The sequence below is a fragment of the Etheostoma cragini genome, chromosome 13 (assembly GCF_013103735.1).
Source record: "Etheostoma cragini isolate CJK2018 chromosome 13, CSU_Ecrag_1.0, whole genome shotgun sequence".
Classification (NCBI taxonomy): domain Eukaryota; kingdom Metazoa; phylum Chordata; class Actinopteri; order Perciformes; family Percidae; genus Etheostoma; species Etheostoma cragini.
In genome coordinates this window covers 18,963,624-18,989,111 of record NC_048419.1, presented here as the reverse complement: position 1 = coordinate 18,989,111, position 25,488 = coordinate 18,963,624, and the positions used below count along the sequence as shown (strand labels likewise).

At 39.1% G+C, this 25,488-nt stretch overlaps 1 protein-coding gene across 6 annotated transcripts in view; it reads right to left on the bottom strand.

Moving 5' to 3' along the window:
• The window catches only part of rapgef6 (Rap guanine nucleotide exchange factor (GEF) 6), a 131,280-nt gene that overhangs the window by 96,271 nt on the left and 9,521 nt on the right, over positions 1-25,488 (bottom strand). For all 6 annotated transcript variants that reach the window (XM_034890791.1, XM_034890792.1, XM_034890795.1 and 3 more), the window contains exons 2-3: positions 3,856-3,926; positions 2,170-2,226 (exon numbers count right to left, since the gene is read on the bottom strand). In XM_034890791.1, coding sequence (XP_034746682.1) covers positions 2,170-2,226; positions 3,856-3,926 — 128 coding nt within the window. The remainder of the gene's footprint in view (positions 1-2,169; positions 2,227-3,855; positions 3,927-25,488) is intronic.

The following is a 25,488-nucleotide window of genomic DNA, read 5'->3' as shown; positions in this document are numbered from 1 at the left end:
TTTTGGCATCTAAAAACCCTTTTCTATCTTCTTATAGCCTACTCCTGCTTTGTGAGCGTCAACTATTTTCAAACAACTGCTTAGAAGAACCTATGGTGCTGATTGTTGGGGCAAGGTCAGATGAGTCTGGGCATTTAAATTCTTAAGATTGACATCACCTGGTCTTTCCAGATGATGACTAAGAACAATCCATGACACTGTCAGGTCTCAGCTTTCCAAATGGGGCGGTGCATGCCAGAAACTCTGCAGGGTGTCCAAACTTTTGCAGAAACAATTTTTTAGTTTTCTGTTATTTTTAAATCGTAAATTAACTTTTTGTGACATATTATACCAATGTCTAACATATCATTTGATGCCTTTGGAGATTTTTCCATCTTTTCTTGGCTTTTTTATGCACAATAATACAAATGTTTCACCTGGGGTGCCCAAACTTTCGAACCACATTTCGAACCACCCATTGTAAACATTTTATCTACTAACCCCAAACGCCAGACTTATTTATTGCTTATCAAGCTGGCTGCCCAAGGAAGCAGCAAACCAAGAAGCAAACATACATTAAAACATCAGTCAGGGAGAACATACTGTAGGTACCTTTGCAGTTATGAATATGAATACATATAAGTGTGAACAAAGATTGAAAAATGAGGACTGTATGAAAGTTGGAGATGAGAGATGCACCACTGCGTGAAGAGCAACAAATTATGGAAAGATTGTAATGTTATCGCCTTTAATTCCCTGACGGAAGACGTTTCTGCTTATTCAGCTTTTCTGTGGATACATTTATAATAACACTTGCTAGATGCATTGGACAGCAGAAGGAGTGGTTATTCACTTTAACAACTGAGCACAAAATTAAAAACTGTATATATATACACTTTCTTTTAAAATCACTTTGCAAAATGGGATAAATAACACAGGTAATTGATCTACAACGTGACATAGTTTGACAGCTATGGAAACTACCAAGTAGGTGTTTTGATTTTTAGGAAATAAATAACTATCAAAATAAATTATTTGTTCAAAAATAGGGACATCTTTTTCTAAAACATAACTTTTAAAACATTTGGTGCAAGGAATTTGCAAATTGACAAATTAAACTAAATAGAGAATTATTGTTAGTTGCAGTCCTACTACTGCGTACATGATCCATTCTTTGTGACATTGTTTTTCTTGCTTTTGGTGTTCTTTGTCATTGGATAAAGCTGACTAATTGGACATGGCAGGCACTTTGTTCTGGGTTAAGGTGCTTAAGATTAGCCCCTGGTAGAGAGGCAGGAGAGTGTATTGGCGAAAGAGATTTTCTGTGTGTATGTCTGTCTATTTGATGGTAAATTAAACCACTGAGTGTCTAATGTGATTCCTGTAAGCATGATAATACATCAACAACATGTAGAGCTACCCTCTCAGTTTTTCATCTGTCTCTGTCCTCCCTCCGTCTCTAACACTTTGTCCACATCCCGGCTGCCCTCAGCCCTTTTAAACCTCACTTCAACTCGCATTTTCTTGACTCTCCTTCCTCTCGACATACCTTTTCTCTCCACCTTCTTTGTCTTATTTTATCTCTCATATTCACCTCTTGTTTTTTGTACTCATCTGCAGTTCTCTCTTCTCATATCTTCTCTTTTAATATACCTCCTTCCAACTCTCTTTGCAGCCACTTCCTTCCATCTCTTCTCATCATCTACTCCCCTCTTTTCAACACCCGTCTCCCTCTTTTTCTAACCTCCCGTTCATCTCTCATTTCTCTTCTCTCCTTGTACTCCGCCTTCCTCTTGACTAGTTTTATTATGAATCCACACTGTATGTGATGCTAAAATTACTTTTCACTATCTGCCTCATCCATCTGAGTATCAGTTTTTTTCACACATCCTGACACACTTAGAGCAAGGCAACATTCGCTCTAGTGCAGCTGCTTAATGGCCAAAACTGACACACTGTTGTTATTCTAGGCAGGTGAAAAGTGTTGATGTTACAGATTCTGTGATTGTAAGGCAGGATAATCTTACAAAAATATATTGTGAAACCTCAACGTTAAATACGGGTAAAAACAAATGTAGAGAACATCTATTTGAATAAAACAAGCTTTCTAGCAGAGATTTCAATATAAAGAGAGAGAAGGTGCAATGGAACATAGCAGAGCACTTCCTGCGTTGTGTGACTTGTACTTACTAGAACAGGACGTGGTTAGCCTCATGTCTCTCATACCTGGCCGAGGTACACATCGACCTGAGACAGAAAGGCAAAGATGTTCACATTTTCTCTACAAACACATCACTAAACATTTCTAGTTCTTACAAACATCTGGCTGCAGCCCAACCTACACTTTCTTTGGTCTGAGTTGTAGCAGAATTTTGCTGCGAATTTAGTTGATTGAGCCCAATTACAATAAAAACAGTTTGTAACCAATGGAATTGACTCACATGTACTGTAATTTGCTAACCGGACAGGGGTTTGGTTAATTTTATTATTCATTTACCAACAGATGTCTATTGGATATTTATATAGGTCTTTGCGTGTCTGTAAAACCCTCGGTTGTGGATTTATTTCTTGTAAATGGTTCACATTATAATCTCTCACCATTGTTTGTAAGAGAGAAGGCTCAGAACTGCATTCTCCCAATGTTATTGTTGTCACCTGCTCAACTGAACCAAACTAGCAAAGAAAACATACCAGACAGGCAGAACATTTCAAACATGCTTGGTATGAACATGTGAATGTCTAAAAGATAAGGAGGTCGCGCTTTCGATTTTAACCCTTGTGTTGTCTTCCCGTCAACCATGAAATGTTTTTTCCCAACACTATTATTGCTTTTTCAACATTTGTGTCACTTTTTCAATCTTGTGGGTGCTTTTTGCAATGTTTTTTCCAAAGTTATTTGACATTTCTATTGTTGATATTTTCAGCGCTTATTTTAAAGTCCATTTTTAGTGATTAAAAAACTGAAAACTTGTCAAATTGGACCCGAGGACAACATGAGGGTTAATTTGAAAATGGATTGAAATGAGGTTTCAATTTCGACTATTAAAATCAGAAGCAGGATTTGCAATTCCCCCAATAATATTTCCTCACGCCACACCGGCCAACTTGCGCACGTCCGAAGAAAAACAACAACAACAACAACAACAAAAACAACAACAACAGACACAGCGTAGCTTTCATGTAGCCTGCAGCTTGACTATGTCAGACACCGTGAACACTGCCGGAGTCGGAGATTACAGAGAAACAACAGACAATAACTCCTGCTTCCCTGAAGTCACTGGTGTGGCCACATTTACCTTCCCATGAGTGAGCTGATCTTATGTTAACAAACAACAAAAGGTGAAGCATGTGAGCCGACTGGATTCCATGGTGCATTCAGGCAAACTTCGTTAAATTAATGATGCATTCAATGTCACCGCTTAAAAAACTCTGAAAGAAACTGGAAATAAATTTAAAACTGAATTGTGGCCTTAAACTCAAAAGTCAACTCAAATTGCAAAAGACAGATTTTTGTGTGTTAGTTGAAAGAAATATTCAATAGAAAACTGGACTTTAGAATGTTAATGTTATTGTTTTTTAGTGGTGACTTTTACATTCTTATCACTTTATTCATTAAAAGAATATTGTAAATTATTTATTTTCATGCATTTTAAATTCAACATGAAAGGTGTAATATTTAGCAGAATACTGAAAGCTGCAGAAATGTAGAACTTTATTTATGTCATCATTATCACGATATTCAACATAATTGCATATCGCATTTTTTCCACCTGTCTTGCAGCCCCTGTTGACATCTCATTTAAAATGGCAGCAAAACTCAACTCAAAAGTCAAAATAACCCAGAATTTTGTGTGAAGTGAAATGAAAATGAGCCACCTTAGTTGATGTTCCCTAAGGTGAGAGAGGACATCCATGTGGTAGAGGTGGCTGTAGATGGTGTGCAGATCCTGCAGGACAAAAGGACAATGAAATACATTTTTAGTGAACATGTTAAAACTCCACCAAGAAAATACTACATAAGAGAAATTATTAATTGATCTCACATTTCCACACACACAATGGAAAAACTGGGAACATATGGCACGCACACATGCTACAGTGTTCTGTGCTACAAGAAGCCATTTCAGGAACAAACTCCCCAGCCTTTTCAAACAATACATTACAACATATTTACATGCATTTGCAAAAATTACACACTGGTGAGACTGAAGTTGTGTTTAGGGTCTAAAAAAAGAAAGCTTTTAAAAGATTAGCTCATTGTTTAGAGTGTGCGGAATGCCTTAGCACCATGTAAATCACTTCCCGTGCAACACTTTGACTGAAGCCACTTGGACCATGCCACACAATCAAACTGACAGCCACAAACCAGACAAGCAGGCATTCTCCACTTATGTATGTGTCTGACAGCAGTGACACAAGCACATATACCGTTTATATACACCCACAGCCTTTAAATAGTACCCTATCAGGGCCAGCTGTCAAAACATTAAGAGGCTGACGGTGTGTATGTGAAGGGAACAGCTCCATGCAAGCATCTGCAGGATCAAACAAACAGAGCGGCTATTAAGGCCACATGGTAACTTCTTTTAACAGGTGGACTACATACATACTATGTCGTATGTCTAAGTATAAATACAATGATTGAGTGTTTTACATGGGAGGTATGTTCCGGACTATTTCTTGGTCGGGACCAGTCCCTTACTGGAGTCTCTGCTGTATGCCTGGCCTGGCCTTTGCACAAATCCAGACATACTACGTTTCCCTCTCTTTTCCCCGCAGCTAAGTTAGCTGGCTGCTACCAGTAGCTTTATAATGCTGAGACGAGAGAAAGCAAATAAGTCTAATTCTCAAAATGTCAAAACTTTACCTTTAAAGCACAGCCCATTTAATACTAGTTTCAACCCAAATCATAGACAAGTTCTGAAAAAAAAATGCTTTCCCAAACTATCATCTTCAGGATAAAGCCAAAGCACCGCTGCAGTTTAGCAAGAACACACACAACAATGGGACTGCTACAATGAAGTAATCTAATCTAGACTCCACAAATTTGATGTGTGTTGTCTAAAATATTATAATGGACATTACAGATTGGTCAATCAATTAAAAATTAACAAATGAAACAGCAGTATGACCTATTGCTGGTTAGATAAGCAGTACAGTTTAAACAAAATCAATACAGCTGAGAGAGAGAGAGAGAGAGAGAGAGAGAGAGAGAGAGAGAGAGAGAGAGAGAGAGAGAAAAGACAGAGAGAGTCATGAGTCAAAGTTTACAGGAGCCAACAGAAGCAGAGCTGAACACTGGGGACTGGGGAGCCTTAAATGCAATGGACCAACACACCTCTGATATGTTGTTGGCTTTCTCTGACACAGGAAGGAAGGGTTTGGGGAAAGAGGAGAAGAGAGAAAGTAAGCAAGAAGGGGATAGAGAGAAAGAAGGTAGTGAGCAGAGACACCGAGCGGTCAGTTAATACCCAGAGATAAACACCAGATATAAGGGCTAAAGGTGAATATTAGTCTGCCAGCTTTGTTCCATGCACGTTCTACAACACTACCTGGGTGCTTTCCTGCCGCCAGTAATGTCCCAAAGAAAATGAATATGCTTATTTATAGTGCTGGGTTCTCTTTCTGTTTTCTATGTGAATGTACAAGTTACTCACAGGTCGGTAAATCCTCAAGTTTGTTATGTACACTTTGCATAATTTAGTCCTAATTTTTATACTAGAGTAGTCTACTTCCTTCATCCATAAATGAAGCAGTACATGTATACAATATGAAGTTACCGTTGCTTATGTTTGACTAGTCAGCAACTGGTGAGCCCTGCAAACCCTTCCCCAAAGTTTTTTTACTTTTATTTTGGAAAGTGCAACCTCCAGATAAGCAACTTTACAGCACTCAGAGCTACATTGAGTCTCTGTTTCCTCCAGTTTAAACGCAGGTTAAGATTCTCAGTTCTTCAAAAAGGTTCTTGGTACCCTGGGAAAGTTCCTATAATGGAAAGGCCCCATCGTCTACAACTGGTTCAAGGCTGTTGACCACGTCAAGTAAGACTCACATCACAAAACTATTCTATTTTCTTTACATTGGCTTTCTATTATGTTTACCATTCATTTTAAGGTTCCTGTTCTTACATATATAGAGCCGTGCATGGTCAGGCACATGTGTACATTTTTACCTGCTCCATCTTTATTATCACCAGTGGGTTCCATTTAAACAAGCTTTTTTCTTTGTCATTTTGTGTGTTTAAGAAGTTTCTGTTAACAGGTTGTTGCTGCTGTTGTTTTAACAATTTTACTCTTGTGAAGCACTTTGTTAGCCTGGTCTTACCAGACTCTGGTACATTTTTATTTGCACAGGGAGTCTGGCCAATCATAACTGACAAGTGTTCCTTCTTGAAGGCAGGTACTCTGTTTAAGTTTAAAACTATTGGATTTGCCCAGAGCCCCTCTGGATCTGCCATAACCAATCGCAAACATTGGGTCGTGACATCGGCTTAGCATCAGCAAGCAGCTCAGCTAACATTAGCCTTAACTAACTTCTTCAACACTAACAGAGTGAGCTGGAAAATCCATTTTTTTCCCAAACCCTGTGGGGAGAGGGGCAATGACATCATGATCAACAACAAACTGAACAAAGATTGTTCTTGCCAGGCCTTTAACTTGTTGATATTTGGCAGCGTTGCGGACTGAATGGCTTTGCTTGCATCTTTCTCCGCCACCATTAGTACGGAGCTCACCTAAGGTTACCGCATCGCAACGTCATCGTTCTCAACCACTCCCTCTGTTCGCTGATCGCGCCGCCAAATATTTGGCCCTGAGAAAACCCACGAATATATTGCAAACCCAGACGGACTACTGAAGGGAAATGAAAATTGAGCAGAAGTACGTAGGAAGGCAGAGCCAGGCTTGCACTTTGTGACTGTTCTTTAAAAGGGTGCTATCTGAAATAAGCATATTATTATTATTATTGGACTCCCTGGAATAAAGTGATCCATTAAAACAGGAAGACTGTTCCTCTCACCATGGTTATAGTATAGTTATAACCCTCTGGGGGTTAATTCTTTCATGCACTTGTGTAGATATATCGGATTACTGGTATTAAAAGGAAGTGACAAGCTAGTTTCCTATAAGAGGAAAGCACAGCATGTTCTTTAGGACACTAGAAACTGGCCACTCTCTCACAGCCATCTGAATAAGAGTTAAACACCAACGGACAGAGAGCTTGACCTGGCCGACCGCTTTACAGAGAGAGTTGTAACCTCCATTTACTAATCATGAGGCCGAAACAGTGAGCGGAGAGCAGGCATGGAAAAGCCTGGTTCACGGTTGTGAGGAAGTGGAACTGTATTGACTTTAACTCACAGTTAACTGGGTTAGTGAGCACAACTGCTGCAGTAAGCACTCCTGTCATGTTGCTGAGCATGCATGTGTGTATGTGCATGTGTATACAGTAAGCGTGCGTGTATGTGAAGGACATACAGGCCTGAGGCAACTAGCTAGCTGGGGGCTCAGAGTAGATGAGACAGCCCAATATCAACACCACCCCTGGTTATTAACGTGTTCCTGGATTTCATTGAATACGCCTTATTTAAAACAACACAGAAGGAGCAACTACATTATTTCACCAGTGACAGACACTATATGTATGATGTGTAGGGGTGGAACAGTACAAAGAAGTCATGGTTCGGTTTATACCTTGGTTCAGACATCACGGTTTGGTACAATGGAAGGGAAAACAAAACAAAAATGCAGATTTTTTTTTTTTATTGTGCATGTCTCAGGCTGTACCACCTAGTGTCATACAGTCTATTCCCTGAATGTAAAGTAAGATGTAAACAGTAAAAAATACGTACTCCACATTATCTCCAGTGTCCATCTGGAACTTGTGGAACAAATCGAAATTTGACAATCAGCTATAAAACTGAAAATGCAGCACCTATTATTTATGAAAGGGCAAATTACATAGAATAATAACAAAATACGGGGACGAGTAGCAGTTAGGAGAAGTTTTTTTTAGTCTTGTTTGAGTGATTGTACACCTGCGTGATGGCGTTGGATATGCGTTAGCATGTTTGCTGTATTTCCACTCACATACCAGACACACAATCCTGGTCTTTTCCACCACTCTCTAGCCTGTAATATTGTAACTGACCAAAAGAACGATGTTTTCGAGGCGGGGACGGCACGAGGCGGGACGGCATGAGATGAGGGGGCATGACACGGGAGGCTTCAGGCTGCAGCCATACAGTCTAGAAGTTTTCCCAAACTTGGGATCTTAAAGAGGCCGGTGGGTGCTCTAACTCTCGTGCGTCGCCACCACTCGCCATACGCGTCCATAGTGCTGCCGTCTCTGACTCACTTACTGAACTGTCAACAAAAAAAACTGCATGTGGGTGAAGCTCGGCTAGCTTCAGAGCTAAGGCGGGGCTACAGATTAGGTGTCCCTGGAACCTGCGTATCTACCAGTAGTTCCGCATTACATTAACTATTTTATTTTTATGAATTTCTATACCTTGTATTCTCTGTGTAAATTCATGTACCGCACCGAGACGCCCATACCGTTTAGGTTCAATGCAAATACATGTACCGTTTCTCCCATAATAATCTTAAAGAGGTATTTTGCCGATTTCAATCAATTTCTGTGTCATGGATGTTGTGTGCCATCCCTTTGTGATGTGTTTCGCTTCATTTCGGTGTATTTCTCCAAGAAACACACAAACAACCCCACAGAGGGAAGCATCAAACACACTGCCCAGACAAAGATGACACACTCGGAGAAGTATCCCTTAAGGGAGTTGGTATATTGGAGGCAAACCGAGCCCTCATAATAGAGAAATGTCCCACATCACTACCTTCAATGCCATGTAAGACACAGATCTATGCAACTATACAATCGTCGCATTTTGGTACTATAGATTCAGATTTTTTTAATGAAGGGGAAGGAATAGATGCTTCTGTATGGGCACATTAAATGTAAATATCTATTAGTCCACCCATTATTACTGTATAAGTAAAAAAAAAAAAAAAAAAAAAGTAAGAACATGCTTATCACAATTTCCTAAGCTGACATCTTCAAACGGTTTGTTTTATAAGTCCAAAAGCCCCAAAACCAAAAGCAACAAATCCTAATATCTGAATGGCTGGAACCATAGTGACGATAAGTGAATTTTCACAATTGCCGTCAATTAATTTTCTGTAGTTCAACTGAAAAGGAAAATAAAACAACAACAAGAGTACCAAAAAATCTTGAGATAACCTATAGATAGTTCAACCTGCAGTAAAACCTCATATAGTACATATATGGATTTAACTGCATTACAAATAAACAACACACATAGTCCTTCTACTACTACTACTACTACTACTACTACTACTACTGCTACTACTACACACGTCCATGAACCCAGCCGTTTCTCATATTGATTAGTGCATAGCAGGTCATCAATAGACCCAGACAGACAGACAGACAGGATGTCAGAGGAGGGGATCTTTGCTTTGTCGTTTCAATCAGTGGTGTCCCAGAGAGAGGATGGTAATGTGATCACTACACTGCCCACGCCAATCACTCTCTCGCTGTGCCCTCAATATACACTGCTAAGACTTGAACTGAGGGGGTGGTAGCTGTGGTCTTGTTTCTGTTGGCCCACACTAGGGAAATGAACACCCTATTGTAATGTAGTAGTGTCAGTCCACATGTATATTCTGCAGTGGTGTCTACATTCTTATCCCACATGGAAAATGTCCAACTAACAAAGCCATTTCTTTCATGTCATCTGCCTTAAGCCCAGGTGCCATGCATTGTTGTCTCATTGTCCTCCCCTCCTTCAGGACAGCACAGGGAAGTGAAGCCACCCTCCTTAGTGACTTCTGACCTTTTGCCAGTCCTCCCTGGAGGCTAATGTGGTGGCCTGATGACCCCCTCTGTGATTAGGACATCACAACCTAAGGAGAGACATCCATTAACTCATCGCCAGATGAGGTTGTAGACTTTTACTTAAACCTGTCTAATACAGCCAAAATAATTTTTAATTTCTGTGGATGAGACTATCAGTACATGTTTAATTAGTACGAGAAGTTGCACCTGACTGCACAGTACATTAAGCACAACTGCATGGCATGTTAGTCCAAAAAGAGGCTCATTGAAGATACAACTAACTGTAGAAATCTAAAAATATGAAAAACTCAGACTCAGAAGTGTGGCTGTCAAACTAAAAATAAGACAAATGGAGCTGATCAGTGATGATCTGAGCGTGCTGTGCTTGTCGTGGTGTGTGTGCTGACAGGCGGTGTGTGACTCAGGTATCTACACTACAGTGCTGCTACTGCCACCTCCTGGCAGAAACATCTCTCTCAGTACATAAGATCTGGTCCACCTGCACTGCATATCTACATACTGACACATTATAAAAATCTAGGAAGGATTAGGGCAGCAGCTATCCAGACACCAAGAACACATTGAAAAAAATTACCTTAATAAAAAAAGTTTAGAAAAGTGATGTGAAACCAGCTTGTTGTCACGTCACCCAACAACAGAAATTGAATCTTAATTTGGTGAAACTATTTTATCTGCATTTTAATATAGTAGTCCTGTATGTGTTAGTTTTTTGGCACTCCTAGTCTTGCATTGCTAGACCTTCCTCCACAGCGCTGCGGAGGAGGATCTGGCTAGTCCACACAGCATTCCAAGATGGGAGAAAAACACGCTCTGGTTTATTGGCATTTCTTTAAACCAATCAAAATCGTCTTGTTTTTGGTGGAACATGTGTACGTTCAAAGGTTGATTTTTAGTCTTGCAACAGAAAACTCAAATTGGACAGATTTACCATGCAAACATCTGAAAAAAGGTTAACCATAGTCCTCATAAATCAACACAAAAAGCCCAAGGTAACATATCTGGGTTACGTGAGTGAAATCTGGCGGAATTTCCATCAGCAACGAAGCAATCCCGGAAGTGGAATGTCTTGGATATAGACTTTAGCCCCCCTAACTCTGACAGGACACTGACAGTGTGAGATGTGGCCAACTAAAGTATGCCAGTTACTCATACATAAACAAGCTGTGGCAGCACAAAACTAGGAGCACAAAGGCAAGTTGTTGCAGCACAGAGGCTGTTGTCCCACCCACCACATTTCTCCCTTTACCATCAAGAGACAGCCTACTAACACAGCATTTGTGATATGTTGAGGCACTCCTACATAAGTAGATAATTAACAAGCTACTGTTGTGCAAAAACCTTGCAATCATCTCTGGGCGCTTCGTTTTTTAATTTCCTTTAAAAATTGGTTGAAATTTGAGCTGTTGGTTATAGTACCAGGTATGTTTAATGTCCCTGGGGCCAGTAAAATCATTACAAACCCTTTGAGGAATGTAAAAAAACCTGAGATGTAATATTTTCAGATATACCATTAAGAATAATGCTTATATAGTGGGTTCTATACGTGAAAAATGACATTTCAGGAGGAACTGGGTCTGTTTCCAGCTTAGCCTGCCTTTGTGGAGAGTTCAATCACCCCTCTGCCCACACCCGCCTCCACCAGAATGTACATTATGCCAGTCGAGTCTGTCACTGACACAGAGGATATTGTAGACAGACGATCCAAAATGTCCATTCAAGCCAACAGAACAACCAGCTTGGCTGACATTCAGCCTGCACAGCTAGCTATTTAACATTTACATTACATAAACTACTAACTCCCCAAACTTAAGTGTCAACATTGTGCTAAGCTACAGCCTAACGGGGGTTAAAGTCAGGTACCAAACGCTTTAGTGTACACAGTATTCAGAATACTCCAAAAAGTCTCTAGAAAGTATATATTATAATTACATATCTTGCGATTTGTATATGAAAAAGTAAAAAAGTGTGTCAGAAGAGGATTTAAAGTTGCTTAGAGAAACGCATTAGTAAATATCTTTAAACCACACAGACACAGGTGATTGTGGATCAAATGGGATAAATATATTAGAGCTATACAAGTCCTGTATAAAAGCCATTTAGCTTGTACATTAAAGTATGATGACACGGTCTGCATACAAAAACCATACAGCCCTGCATGCTTGAAACGTTTTCTGTTACTCTACTATATACTGTAAACATGGTTACAACTGCAGAAAATGGAGATGCTCCGTTTGAGTTTCAGTAAAGGAAACAGGGACTGCGGTCAGCTTGTCAGAGGTTGTACGAGTTGGCGTTTCAACATGAGTGTTTCCTGTACCAAAAACCTAAGTGAGCTGGTAAGTCAATGGAATTAGATGGATAACGAGCTTAAGCCTATCTACATGTATTCTCATTGCCTGAACTCCATCAGTTCAACAAATCCATGCATGTGCGCTCCATGCAACGTTATTGTGTTCCACCACCTAGTTAGCCGTTCCAGAGCTTGACAGCCTGTGTGCCTGAGTGTGTGGAGAAGTGTTCAGTGACGTAAAGAACATGATCATAAAAGAAACTTAACACTACTCAACACCACCAAGTTTTCCACAAAGTAGAAGATTGGATCAGATTTTGGAGCACCTTTTTTTGTTAGAGACATGAAATTCATGCGAGTAATGGAGCCAATAAGGACACATATGCTAATAAAAGCCGACTGGTTAGGTTAACTAGAGTATGGTGATTATGACAGCTGTAATGCTTGACATAAGCTACTGGAGAATACTACACATATATTCTTGATAAAACTCAAATAAAATACAGCAGAAGAGAAAAGTATATCCATTGTCATTACTCACAGCTGCTCAATCTCCTTCCTAAACAGCTGAAAGTGAAAGCTTAACAACAAGCAATATGTAACGTTAACATTTATAAAGCCTTAATGGTTTAAACCTACAAGGGCTGACCAGGTCAACTATGATCCCATAAGATTATAACTCCAACACAGAGGCTCACTGATAATCCCCTGCACAGTACGGCCTTATCAGTAAGCATCAGTGTGAGGTTTCAAGTACACTTGCTTGCAGCACTTAAATCTTAAATCCCCTCTCTTTGCTCAATGTGCTGCCTCTTTTCTACTTAAAGAAATGATTTTTTAGGAACAGACTCAGGTTAAGAAGATGGACTTAAAAACTTCTCGCACCAAGATCTATTTCAAGCTCTTACGACAATGGGGTCCAACAGAACTGAAACACAAATTATTATGACCATTCTGCAAATGCATTTAAGCACATGTAATGCAGTGAAACTAGCCAATTGTCTGCTAAGCAAAAAAAGAAAATAATTTAAATATAATACAGTCTTGGATCGTGAAGGTTTCCGCAATGAAAACTCAAGCGGTGGGTTCATAAAAAGCCAAATGACGACGGTCATGGTGGTGGAGAGGGTTTATGGAAACAGCGGGAAGGGGGGAGGGAAAGAAAAGAGAACTTGACTTGAATTTGACTCAGACGAGCATTTGAATGGGACGATTACATGTACAAGGATTGTCAAATCAAAACGTGGAGTTGAAGAAAATAACCTTAAACACAGATAAACAGAAGAAGAATAGTCCAGTGAATAGAGGGTATAAGCGCTTCTTCTTTAGAAGATGGTTAGTTAGAAATAAGTCTATTAAAGGAATTACCATTTCCCTTCCTGGGAAGGAGGCCAACACTGTGAAGCATGACAAATTTGTACTATATATTTCCTTTTACACGCATCGTCACTTTACAAATGCTGTCCTATGATCTCCAACTTGTTTTGAGAAAATCTGCTCCTCCTTTACTCCAACTAAAAAAAAACGGTGAGGACGGAGCAAGTTTGACCACACCAGCTGCCTTCCCTCCACCAGCCAAACCAAACAGCCACACATACGCACAGTGCCACACAGAAATGGAAAATCTGACCCTTTTATGTAATCCTAGCTGCAGTTTTATTTTGCTGAAATGAATGAAGTAGTCTTAAGAACCTTTTGTGTCTGCAATAAACTTTCTCAGGCGGTGGGGAAAAGAGTACATTCATACTTTATCAAACATTTTCACTGGCTAAAAACTTGTTGGGATATATGACATATGTCATATATGATATATGTCTGTTACCAAATGATTTTGTTGTTTTTGCTTAAGGTAATTTTCTAAATGTTTTATTCATGGGGGAAAAAAAAGCCTGCATCACAAAATTCGCAGGGATGAAGACCATCATCAATATTAGCTTCTGACATTTTGATGTTTTTCATGACGGCCTATTATGTTCCATAAATATGCAAAAATCTACCACTCATGCTTTAAAGTTGTGGAAATTTGAATGTCCGTCCCGTAGTGTTGGCTTTCACAAATTTTAAAGACATCTTCAACACGCATTAAAAATAATAAAGTATTTTCTGCTCCCTCTCATTACCAACTCATATTCTACTCATCTATCATTTCCCTTACTTTCATTTACTCAGCTATTAGCATTACTCTATATTTAATATTAATTATTCAAGCTTTAAGACTTCAAAGTTAGACACTAACTGTATGTACACGACGCGGCCAATTTGAGCTTCAAAGTTACCGGAAGTCATTCATTTTCAATGGAAACAGGCTTCCCTCAGCTGCAAGAAGCGGCAAATCCACCGGCGTCCCGTTTTGGGCGTGTCGGGCGTCAAGCAGAAAGTTGAAACTAGGTCAACTTCATGGTAATGTGCTATGACACGTTCAGTGGCAAACGACCAGCAACCAATTGAATAGATGTCCTTCGCGCCAGCTGATTCCAGAGAAACATAAGATCAAAAGAATGCTGCCACTTCAGAGCGGCCAAAGCGCCAAAAGCTTCCCCAAACTTTTTGACAAGCGTCCTTGACAAGGCCGCCGGAGCTACTTTGTAGCTCGCCGCGGTGTGTACGTACAGTTAGAGCTACTCAGCTTTTTATTACCATTTTTAAACTAATTTGTCTTTTATGTTTCTGCCAATCTAACTTCTCCCCCACTAACCCTCTCCATCAAGACACACTGGCCAGAGAGGTTTAGTGTATGTCTGTTCAAAGCAGCAGATGTTAGGGACTGGACACACGTACTGAGCTGAACTCACTTACTGCAGATGTTCTGCCAGAGAAAGCTTAGCTGATAACTACTTGAGGGTGGGCTTCTAATTTTAGACAGGCACACAATCATAAATGTGCAAACACAAACACACAAGTAGCATGGAAATGAATACTGCAGCTCTGGTTCTTTGCAGTAGTTAATATAGACGATGCATGCACACACTTGGCCTACGCATTGCTGTCATCTTTACGGCCTTATAGCCACAGGCGGGCTGTCAGAGGGCCAAAATCTGGAACAGATAGCTGATCTCTTTCACCAATCTGTTCAGACAGGCAGCTCTGCTCTGCTTCACACTGTCACTGCAGAACAAATCAAAAACAGAAGCGAGCAGCGTAGCTCTGTGCTTTCTAACTACTTTGGAGTTTGCATAGGAGACCCTTTGAGACTGCAAAAGACAAAAAGCACCAAATGTCTTACAGCTGCGGACTTGAGGAATTAATTCTCAAGTCCTCTGGTTCTTGAGGAATTAATTCTCAGGGTCTTGAGGAATTAATTCTGTTTTTGTTTGGTTTCATGCATGCCTCATGTTTCTTGAGCCCCCCGGTGCCACGTACAAACCAGGTGAACCTGGAATGCATGGTTTCTCTGGTGAGAGCAATACAAACGTCAGCAAAATGTAACCACTACTAAAGAAATGGGAGCCATGTGTATGCTTCGTTATTCCCGGTCCGATAAAAAAAACAGCCATCATCCTTTAAAGGTTTCCTAAAATAGAGTTAGGCCTAAAAATAACCATTAATGTTGAGTGTTGGGGGGGATTTAGTGCACATTGTAGGTAGTTAAGCCATAACCTAGAAACTGCAGAAACTGGAGAGAATTAATTAGTTAAGGTGGTAGGGTGGGGTTTGAACAAGACTTGTTAGTACTTTTTAGTAAACTAATGGAGAACTAAAGTGCAAAGGAATGTAATTGAATTGCTTTTTTACTGAAAAGGTGCCTTGCCTTGCAACCTCCGCCTGTCAGTCAATCATCAGGGCACAAAAAACGCTTTCGTGCCCCCTTGTCTCAAAGGGAGTGTAACGTCAGCAGCACCCGACCACTTTCGCCTTACCGTTAATATCATATCTCAGCTAACGCTGTCTGCATAGTGTTTTAAAAAACTGTAACCACGCTTGAAACTACTTTATCAGCATTGCCATGACTCTGTGTTGCTCAGGCCGCCTTAACTGCTAAGTGTTGTGGGAAACCCTGAACTGGATACCCAGAACAGATACTAAAGTGAAATGTGTATCATTTAATAGATACAGGAAGAAAGTGACAATGTGCATACAGTATTTTACAGTAGTATTAACAAATGTTTAAAAAAATAAGTATAAATGGAGAAAGTACATGATTAAAAAAGTCCATAGGGATTTAGATGAAAGTCTTATTCAAATCCATTTCTTCTTCTCATCTCCCCAGACAAGAAAATAACTGAACATGTGAGCATGTGCCAACATTCACTTATAGTTTGAATATGTTGCATGGAGTATATCGTGGCCTGTCATCTCGAGTCACACCATCGGAAGTCAACTCACTATGTTATCACGAAAGTTACATATACAGCCAAACCTTTTCAGCAACCTTACACTGACAAACAAAGAGAGAGAGAGAGAGAGAGAGAGAGAGAAATCCCTGCCAGTGAAATGTATTTTATCTATAACCCAATGTAATTTCAAGTTAACAGTGGACTGACTGGATGGAAGACTATTCGACTGAGCTCACCAACTGCCGATTAGGCCACAGAGGCTGGCAAAATCAACATTTCTCTCACATACTCAACTTTAGGTACTTGAAACTGTCTCTGCCCTTGGAAAAATATAGTTTCTGACTTAAAAACCAGGCAAACGAAAAATTGTTAATGCAGTCCAGACCACCCAAGTAAAAAAACAAATCTTAACATGGGGCATCAAGCCTTGGTGCAACCAACATCAAGATTAAGAAGGAAAAAGATTGAATCCAAGAGCATTTGAAGCAAATCTAAGGACTGCATAACAAACAAACACTTTTACATATGTTAGCATTTCTCATTTTGGGAAAATTTCAAAAAAAGCATGGTTTGTTGTATTAAGCTTTGGGCTTGGGTCAGATTATTTTCAAACATAATGTAACTTAAATTCGGCAGTACTGAGCGGGTTTAGTGAGGTCAGGTTTGAAAGGCTCTAGTTAGAGATCAGGTAGGGAAAGACAGAACACAATGTTTGTCATCTCTCTGTGTCCTCTGTTTTCTTTCTAAATAATGCTTTTCTAGCTGCTATTATATAGAAAAATACATTTAAAAAGGTAATTTAGAGACCTAAGTGGTGCTTCCTGCAATTTTTAAGTTCAAAGTCATTGATGTGACGTCCAACTTATTCTTAGAAAATGCATGAAGTACCAAAGCATATTATGGCATGTATCATTCTCCACTTTGCTTAGTTATCATATTATTGTTGTTGACGGCAGATACAGTAAGTGATCACTGACATCACTAAAACTTAACCTCACTTTAAATGTCTCACAGGATGTGTGTGTGGAAGTTGTGTCCATATGGAAAGATCAATGCGTCTCCATCTGCTCCTCCGACATGCCTACTTTCTGCTGTGTCTGCTCAGTTGCTGAGTTAATGGACTTTATCTCGTGAAGTACAGCCCCACTTATCCTTCCCCTAAACACACCGTCAATTAGCCATTGAGGCTGATCTAACTCTTATCAATGAATAGAACTGGGTGGGCACGTGGACCTTTGATTGCGAGCAGACAAAGTCACTTCCAAGTTCATTATTGTCAGAGCATCAGGGGAAAGCCATTTCAGGGCATAGACTTGTTCAAAAATACAGTACAAGGGTAGAAATCCACAATGAAATGGAAATAGTTTATTTTGTTACTGGCAGTGAATCAAGTCAGTCACAAGTGACTATTGTACACTTGAGATGGTTTTTAGTCTTGCAAGATGTTCATTGTCATTCATTGCAACCCATTCTCACTTATTCCCTTATTCTTATTCCCGCAAGTCACAGAAGTGTAAGCCCACCCACAAGCTTTTCATTAATGCTAACAGCGTCAAAAGTGACACCAATAGTTCCAACCAATCAGGTGTTACATGACGCTAAGGGGACTTTTAGTGTCAATAACAACAACAAAGGCACCTTTACGAGATAGGAGTGACAATCTGTTGTTCATTGGGTCACCATGGATAAGTGAATCTCAGAAATGCTTAATATTACAGCTTTTAAAGGCAGACTGTTGCTACTGCACCTTTGGCAAAAAAATTGGGTTTTAACGCCACTCAATTAGAGGCCTCCTGCTAGAAAGTTTTCTTTTTCAAGTTGTTTCAAGTTATTATGGTTGGTTTATTTCTTTCTGTGTTAGACCTTTACTTGCTGATTTTCTCCCACTTATCAAGCATGTAGACAGTGTAATCTAAGATATATAATATCTTATATAATAATGAAAAATATGACATTTTATGCTGAGTACTTTATGTAACAATATTTAAGGAAAAAGAAACCAATGTACTTTGTGGAAAAAATTGGTTTGCAAATTTGCAAGAATCTGTAGGAAAGGGATGTGACATGTCCCGGTAGTTGTGTGTCAGCTTTGGTTGTGATAAGAATGGAAAAAGTGTCAATGAATTGATCGGATAGAGGTGTGTGATAAACGTTGACTGTGTCAAAGGACGGGCCAAACACTGTGCAGATAAGAGCAGCATGCACAGTAGTTAAACGTAAAGGACAAAACTTCAGCCAAGAAAATGCCATGATTTTAAAATGCAAATGCATAAATGAGATTAGTCATATTGTGAGTATTCCCAGATGAAATTGAATCTATTCTGCCACAAGCAGCTACTTTCAGTTGAACATTTGGTTACCGTAGCAACATCTACTGGCCTTGTCCACAGAAACTGCAAAAGCACTCACTTCCCGTACCCATAAGTAGAAGTACAGATACTTGTGTTAAAAAAATACTCCAGTAAAAGAAGAAGTACTGATTTAACTTATTTACTCAAGTAAAAGTAACAAAGAACAGGCTTGGAAATGTACTTAAAGTATAAAAGTTAAAGTAGCTTTGCAAATGACTGGACCACACAAATGTTACTTGAGTGCCAGCTGAGAAAACTTCAGTGGACATGGAAAAAAGTCTCTTTATATGCCGTTGGCTACATTTTAAATGGATGTCTGCCAATAGGCCTAAAACATTATATATATGATTAGTGTGACAGAGACTTGGAATGCAGGATAATAAGAGTGACTGAGTAGCGAGATATGAATTAAATTGTGATTCTGTGAGAATTCACAGATCCAGTCTCTTTGACATGCATCTTTGATCTACCCCTAAAATACCATTCTTGGGACAATATTTGTAGGTATTCTTTTATGAAAGCTGTTAAGTTATTGTTAATTAGTGATTGTTGATTTGTTAATTTAAGTGTTTTTGCATCATGTTTACTGCTAACCAAGCTAGCCATTGTACTAGTTTATTGTTTGGGTTAACATACATTTTAATCAATTTATTTTTAATCTATTGTGGACTGTGTTTACTGGTGTAACAACTAATGATTATTCATATTACTGAATAATCTGTTGATTATTTTCTTAATGAAGCGATAAGTCATTTGTCTTTGAAATCTCAGAAAATGGGGGAAAATGGCCATCAAAAATTCCCAAAGCCAAACGTTACATCTTTAAATATCTTGTTGTCCATCCAACAGTATATCACCTAAAAGTAATCAGGTAACAATCAGGGCGGACTAACTAAACCAGAATTTAGGCTACAAACTTTTGAGAAGATGGAACAAGATGCTTTTGATGTTTTTCTTTTCATTAAAAATGACTTAAAACTTTAAATTGGTTATTAAAATAGTTGCTGATTAATTTTCTCACTCAAGTCACTCGACTAATTGATAGATTTACTAATTTAACTGTCTTGGTGATGCTTTGTTTCTTCCTGGCATTTAAGGGACAAGGTTACTAATGTGACAGCTAATCTACACTTTTGTGAATCCAACTTTGAAAAGGCATCAAGAGCAATACGCCGTTTTATTTTCAATGCGATGCACGCAGGTATGACGTGGGTAAGACATTTTCCAACTTGTGCTCCGGGTGGGCTACTTTCCTTTAAAATGAATGAGCCGTCAAGTTTGGGTTCCTCAATCATGGTTTATTACAATTGTGGTGCGACAGGTGGTAAATTCCGGAAATCCAGCAGTCACATTCCCGGCATTCCAGAAGTGAGCACTCTGAATTCATTTCAAACTTGTCAGCAGAGGAGTTAACAAAACAACCCAACAAGTGAAATTACAACCAAGCCAGTCTACATGGGTATATCCCTGGTGAAGGGTAGCTCGAGGAGTCAACACAATCACAACAATCACACAGTCAACCTGAGTAAAACCCTGATTGAGCCATCGGTGTGAAAGGGGTATGAGTGACAGACTGACAAAAAATACGCGAATCAACGTGTAGACGAGCAGCAAAATGATTGAATAAGAGAATTAATTTCCGATCAAGCAGGGACACAAGCGAAAGAGGAAGTGATTAAAAAAAGACTGCTGAAACAAAAGCGGGCAAAAAATAATAACTGGACAAGAGCAAAGATATTAGTGAATGACTAAGCAGTTGAGCATGCAAATGACTGAATAAACAAGTGGATAAACCAATAAGTAGGCAAATAAGTGATTAATAAAATTATTAAGACAGCAATTGAATACAATGGGTGACTAAGAGATTGAGTAAAAGACTAGTTGATCAATAATCAACCAGTCAACACAGCGGTTGTGTTGCTTGTGTTTACAACATGCATTTTATCACCACCTTGTAGAACTTGCACTACTCACAAGTCTTTGAAAAACAAACCACTTGCCTCAGGGATATACATCTATGCTTCACAATGCTCAAACTATTTCATGTAAAACCAGCTCTGGTTAACCATATGTTGCTCAATCACACTGTTGGCCTCCAGGTGCATACTTCGGAATCCCATGCAGGCTACATGTGCCTTTAGTGGAACAGCGGTTACTGCACAAACTTGCAGATACTTTAATTAAATACTTATTTCTGGAGCGTACATTCCTGTACTGTCACGTGTAAATATATACAGAGGTAACTTAAAACGTTCAAAACATCCATGAACCAATGAGAACAGCACATAAATATGTTTTATATCTACATTAATTCTGATACTTGGTAAGAGTGCTGCTGTCACTTAACATGTGACTGCATGCACAAACACATCAGGACTAAACAATGACAAGGTAGAAGAATCTGTCATTTCCAGCCTTGCTTCATTTTTGTAAAATATAGAATCATTTATAATGACAAATAAATGATTCTGATGAATGAATAATTAAAAAATAAAATAAAACAGACGGTCAACGATGTTATGAGTGTGTTGGCATTGCATAATTTGTCCACCAGAAGCACTCTACAACATCCCTGTTGGCAACACTGATTTTTTTTTTCTTTCTTATTGTGTTTTAGTTCAAAGGGGTTTAAGTTTCATATCTTAAGTTTATATTTTTATACATTTTATTTATCAGAACTTAACATATTTTGATGTTCCTCAGTTCTGTTGTGACAATAAAACAAATTACTATATTATTTTAGTGAGAACTCTAACTACAAATAACTTATGTTAGGGAAATCTGTTTAAGTTTTGTTATGCATTTCTGTATTTTTTTTAATATATATCGGCCAATGTATGGGAATATCAGATATTTTATTAACAACATATTGGATCAGTTTTGGCAACTAAAAATCCTTTATCGGTCGGGCTCAATTTTTAATGTCACTTAGAGTAAGCTGATTGAGAAAATAGGTTTCCAGGGCCTTTAAAGATTGCTCACTGAAGCATAACATGCAAATGTGTTATGTTAGTGTGCGGTGATGAAGAGTGAAGAAGCAGAACGAGGTAGACTCTGGGTTGCCTTCTGTTAAGCAGCAGAACTTCACAACTCAAAGTTTCCTAAAGTTGTAGACACAACACAAAGGCAAAGTATGGGCCCCTTCAAAAGTTGATACCATGGATCAAGGTCAGAAAAATGACATGGCTGCTAATAATGTGCTGCCACAAACAAGAATAATAATAACAACAACTTAGCTGGAATACCTTGGTGATATTACAATTTTATGGTCCCACGCTGGAAAAGTTAAAGAATATATACAAAGTCTAGAAGGATGTGTAGCAGGTGTGCGTCTTTGCATAACCTTGTACCTGTGTACTCTGCCAAGAGCTACAAAGTGGCTTCCAAAAAAATCTATGAAAAACATGTAAAAAGGCTGAGCTCCAAAAAAAATCATCAAAAAGTCAAATCATTTTTGTCACATTGATCGGGTAAGTCAGGAGTTGTGGCAGCACCGGGATAATGCTCTGTTAAAGACCTTGGGCTGACAAAGCCAGTGCAAAGAAAAGCTCAGTGTTTTTATTCAGACATATTCTGATTCTATTTTTACAAATCTGAGCATATTACGAGAACATTTAGAGATTCACAGTGAAATGAAAAAAGGTTTGCTCTGCAGTATTTAGTTAATTTTCTAGTCATTTCCTCTCACACAAACACAGGACACATTCTACAAAACATGCTCTTGGTACATCAGGCCCCTAAGAGACCCTCTTTATGTCTAGTAACGGTTTACAAAGCTAAACATAAACCAGTGAAGACTCCCATTCGCCAAACCCAACATACTGATAACAATGGGAATGGAGAAAATCTGAAAACTGCTGTTCAGAAAGGTATATCAACTTTAAAGGGTGGATCTGAATTAGTCATGCCTCATAATCACTTCCCATTGTGTCCATGTGTGCCTCTGCTTTACACAACTCAAACAACTCACAGACCGTCACACATACAAACAGTGGAAATGACGCACAATAGTCAGGCAGACAAACACACAGAAGCATTTTTAATCTGTGGTCCTGACTCATCTCAGCAGACTGCATAACTCACTGTCAACAGCTCAGACCTCTGGAGAGAATGGGTGCTCTAACCTTGCCCCGCTCTTGACATTTTTTTCTCTTGATGGACAAAACGTAAAAACAAGATTCAAATAAGAAAGCACATCAGTTCTTTTTCCAGGTTGTGTTCCCTGTTGTATCAGCACTGCTTGGCTACCGTGAGGACTGCTGCTGCTGTTGACTACAGCCCAGTCTCAGAGGGAATACAGGGCAGGTTGTCTGAAACCTATGTACTGTCTGCGCTCTCCCGAACACTCTCCAAAAGGGAACATATTGTATTGCTGCGGGAACAAACAAAACTATTCAAGATCTTGAAGGTCAAAAATGCAACAACAAGAAGCCACATATGAGTAACATTGAAACATCTTATTTGCATTTTTGCAACCTGTGGTTTGGAGAGATAGATGGGCAAGGAATAGGTTTGTTTTGTGTGTGTAGACGTCGATAGTGGCTGATTGAACTGATCTCAAGCGTTACCCGGGATAACCTCCACGGCGAGAAGAGCTAAGTGCTTTAAAAAGATAGGCCGTCCCCTCACCGAATAGATTGGATAAAAGTAAACTTAATTGTAAAATAGTATCCCCATAATTAGGTGGCGTTAGGCTGTGAGAGAAGGGCCTTTAGTTGCAGTGGCCAGAAGGCAACCTAACCACAGGCTTTATATTTTAAGTCAGAGTGTAACTTTTTCTTGATTTGAGAAGCTCTCACTTTTCTTAAAATAAGTTGAATTTGGAAAGACAATCATTATTATTATATCAGTATTTTCTCCCTAATTATAAATATGTATTAATATGTTAAATAAATGTATCTCTGAGGCATAATGTGTGATTTCCCAAAGAGACATCCAATCTTAGAACCAAGAAGATTTTGAGCAGTAGAAAAAAATGTTAAAATGATATCGTTTGCATGGTTCTGGCAAAATGTTACCTCAGAACCGACAACATTTGTCTCTGAGACAGTTCCCACAACAATACCAGTTTTGCTGCTGAATAACACTTCTTCGCTCCAGATTTCTAAATCCCAGAAAAGGATAGTCCTTGCGGCGCTTAAAGCTGCAAAGAAAATGGTGGCGGTGCGCTGGAAGCTCCCACACACTTTAAGCATTAAGAAATGGCTTCTGACCTTTTTTCACATAGCTTACATGGAACTTTCAACTGCCCGCATCAATGGTGCCAGACAGGTGAATGTGGATATGTGGCTTTTAATGGCAGAGACATTAAAAGGCCAACTGTGATTACAGCTGCCAGCCCACGGGATCCTGGGGAGGGTTCATATTGTTATGCGTATGCGGTTCTTAATTCATTTGAATTCCTAATTTTTATTGATTTTATTGATTTTATTTTTGTGTGTGTGGTGGGGGGTTGACATCACACAGCCCTAGAACCATTGTTGCATTGCACAGCTTTACACTATGCATGAGGACAGTGCAACACTATGTACAACACACAACATATGGCTGATATGGGAGAGGGAGTTGTTAATGTGCTCAAAGTTAAAATTGCTTTGATGGGAATGGGAAATCTCCACCACACTCTAGGCCTGCACAATTAATGGATCCACCCTGTTCACGATTTCATTTTAAATAACTTTGAATCAAAGAAGTTTTTTTAATGACTTTGATTCTCATTTAATTTTACAAGCCGACTGCATCCCATAACGCTACTACTTTCTTTTAGGAGTTTTAAACATGGACTGTATAAACGTAGGCAGCTTTTACAGCGTTACCAAGTGTTGCACTGCTCTCCCTTCTCTTCATTGAAGCCTCTATGTTTACGGCTTGAGGTGATGAGCAATGTGCTATAGGTGCAACAACAAAAAAATCTATTTTTGGTACTGCCAATTGGTTTTGTTTTGTCATGGTCAAAAAAAATCCCGGCAGAGAATCGTGATATCAATTCTAAGCAAATGAAAAAATTGTGATTCATAATTTTCTCCGAACCATGAAGGCCTACCGCATTCTGTCAATTCCTTAAACTGTGTGCTTCTGAATTTGGTAAGGAGCACACGCTAGCCATTGTAAAATGCCATTCACAAGGTTTTCCTGCTTACCAGCACTGCTAAGCTACTGGAGACACACAGCTGCTGGCATCAGACTAAACTGTCAAGGGGATTTTTGTGACTTATATGCAAAACGTTTGTATATCTAAACTTAATTCTACTTTCAACATGTAATTACAGCTGTTACTTTCACTTGTCATTTAGACTATTTATCTTTTGTTTAAAAAAAAAATAGTATTATTATTATTGGATTATTTTGTAAGCACCTGAAGATGTAGGATGTCATGTTGTATGGGTTAAAACACTATCATGTTGGTTGACATAGCGATAAAGAGAAAAAATGTATTCAGGTAAAAACATTGTGGAAGTATTCTTGTATTAGGGGGTTAAATTGCCAATTCATATAGTGCTCTTGTGGCATTTTAAAGATGGATAATTTGTGCAGAAAATTAAAATGGTATGACGTTATTTCTGGAGCCTGTTGCTGAGTTATCGTGGCCCAATCCCAAAGTCCGGACTCACAGACCCACAGACTTTGGAGCGCGTTCACAAAATTCGTAAGGGCTTAGGGTTGTCCCAATGTTGAATTTAAAAGGGCATGAGGGTTTGAGAAC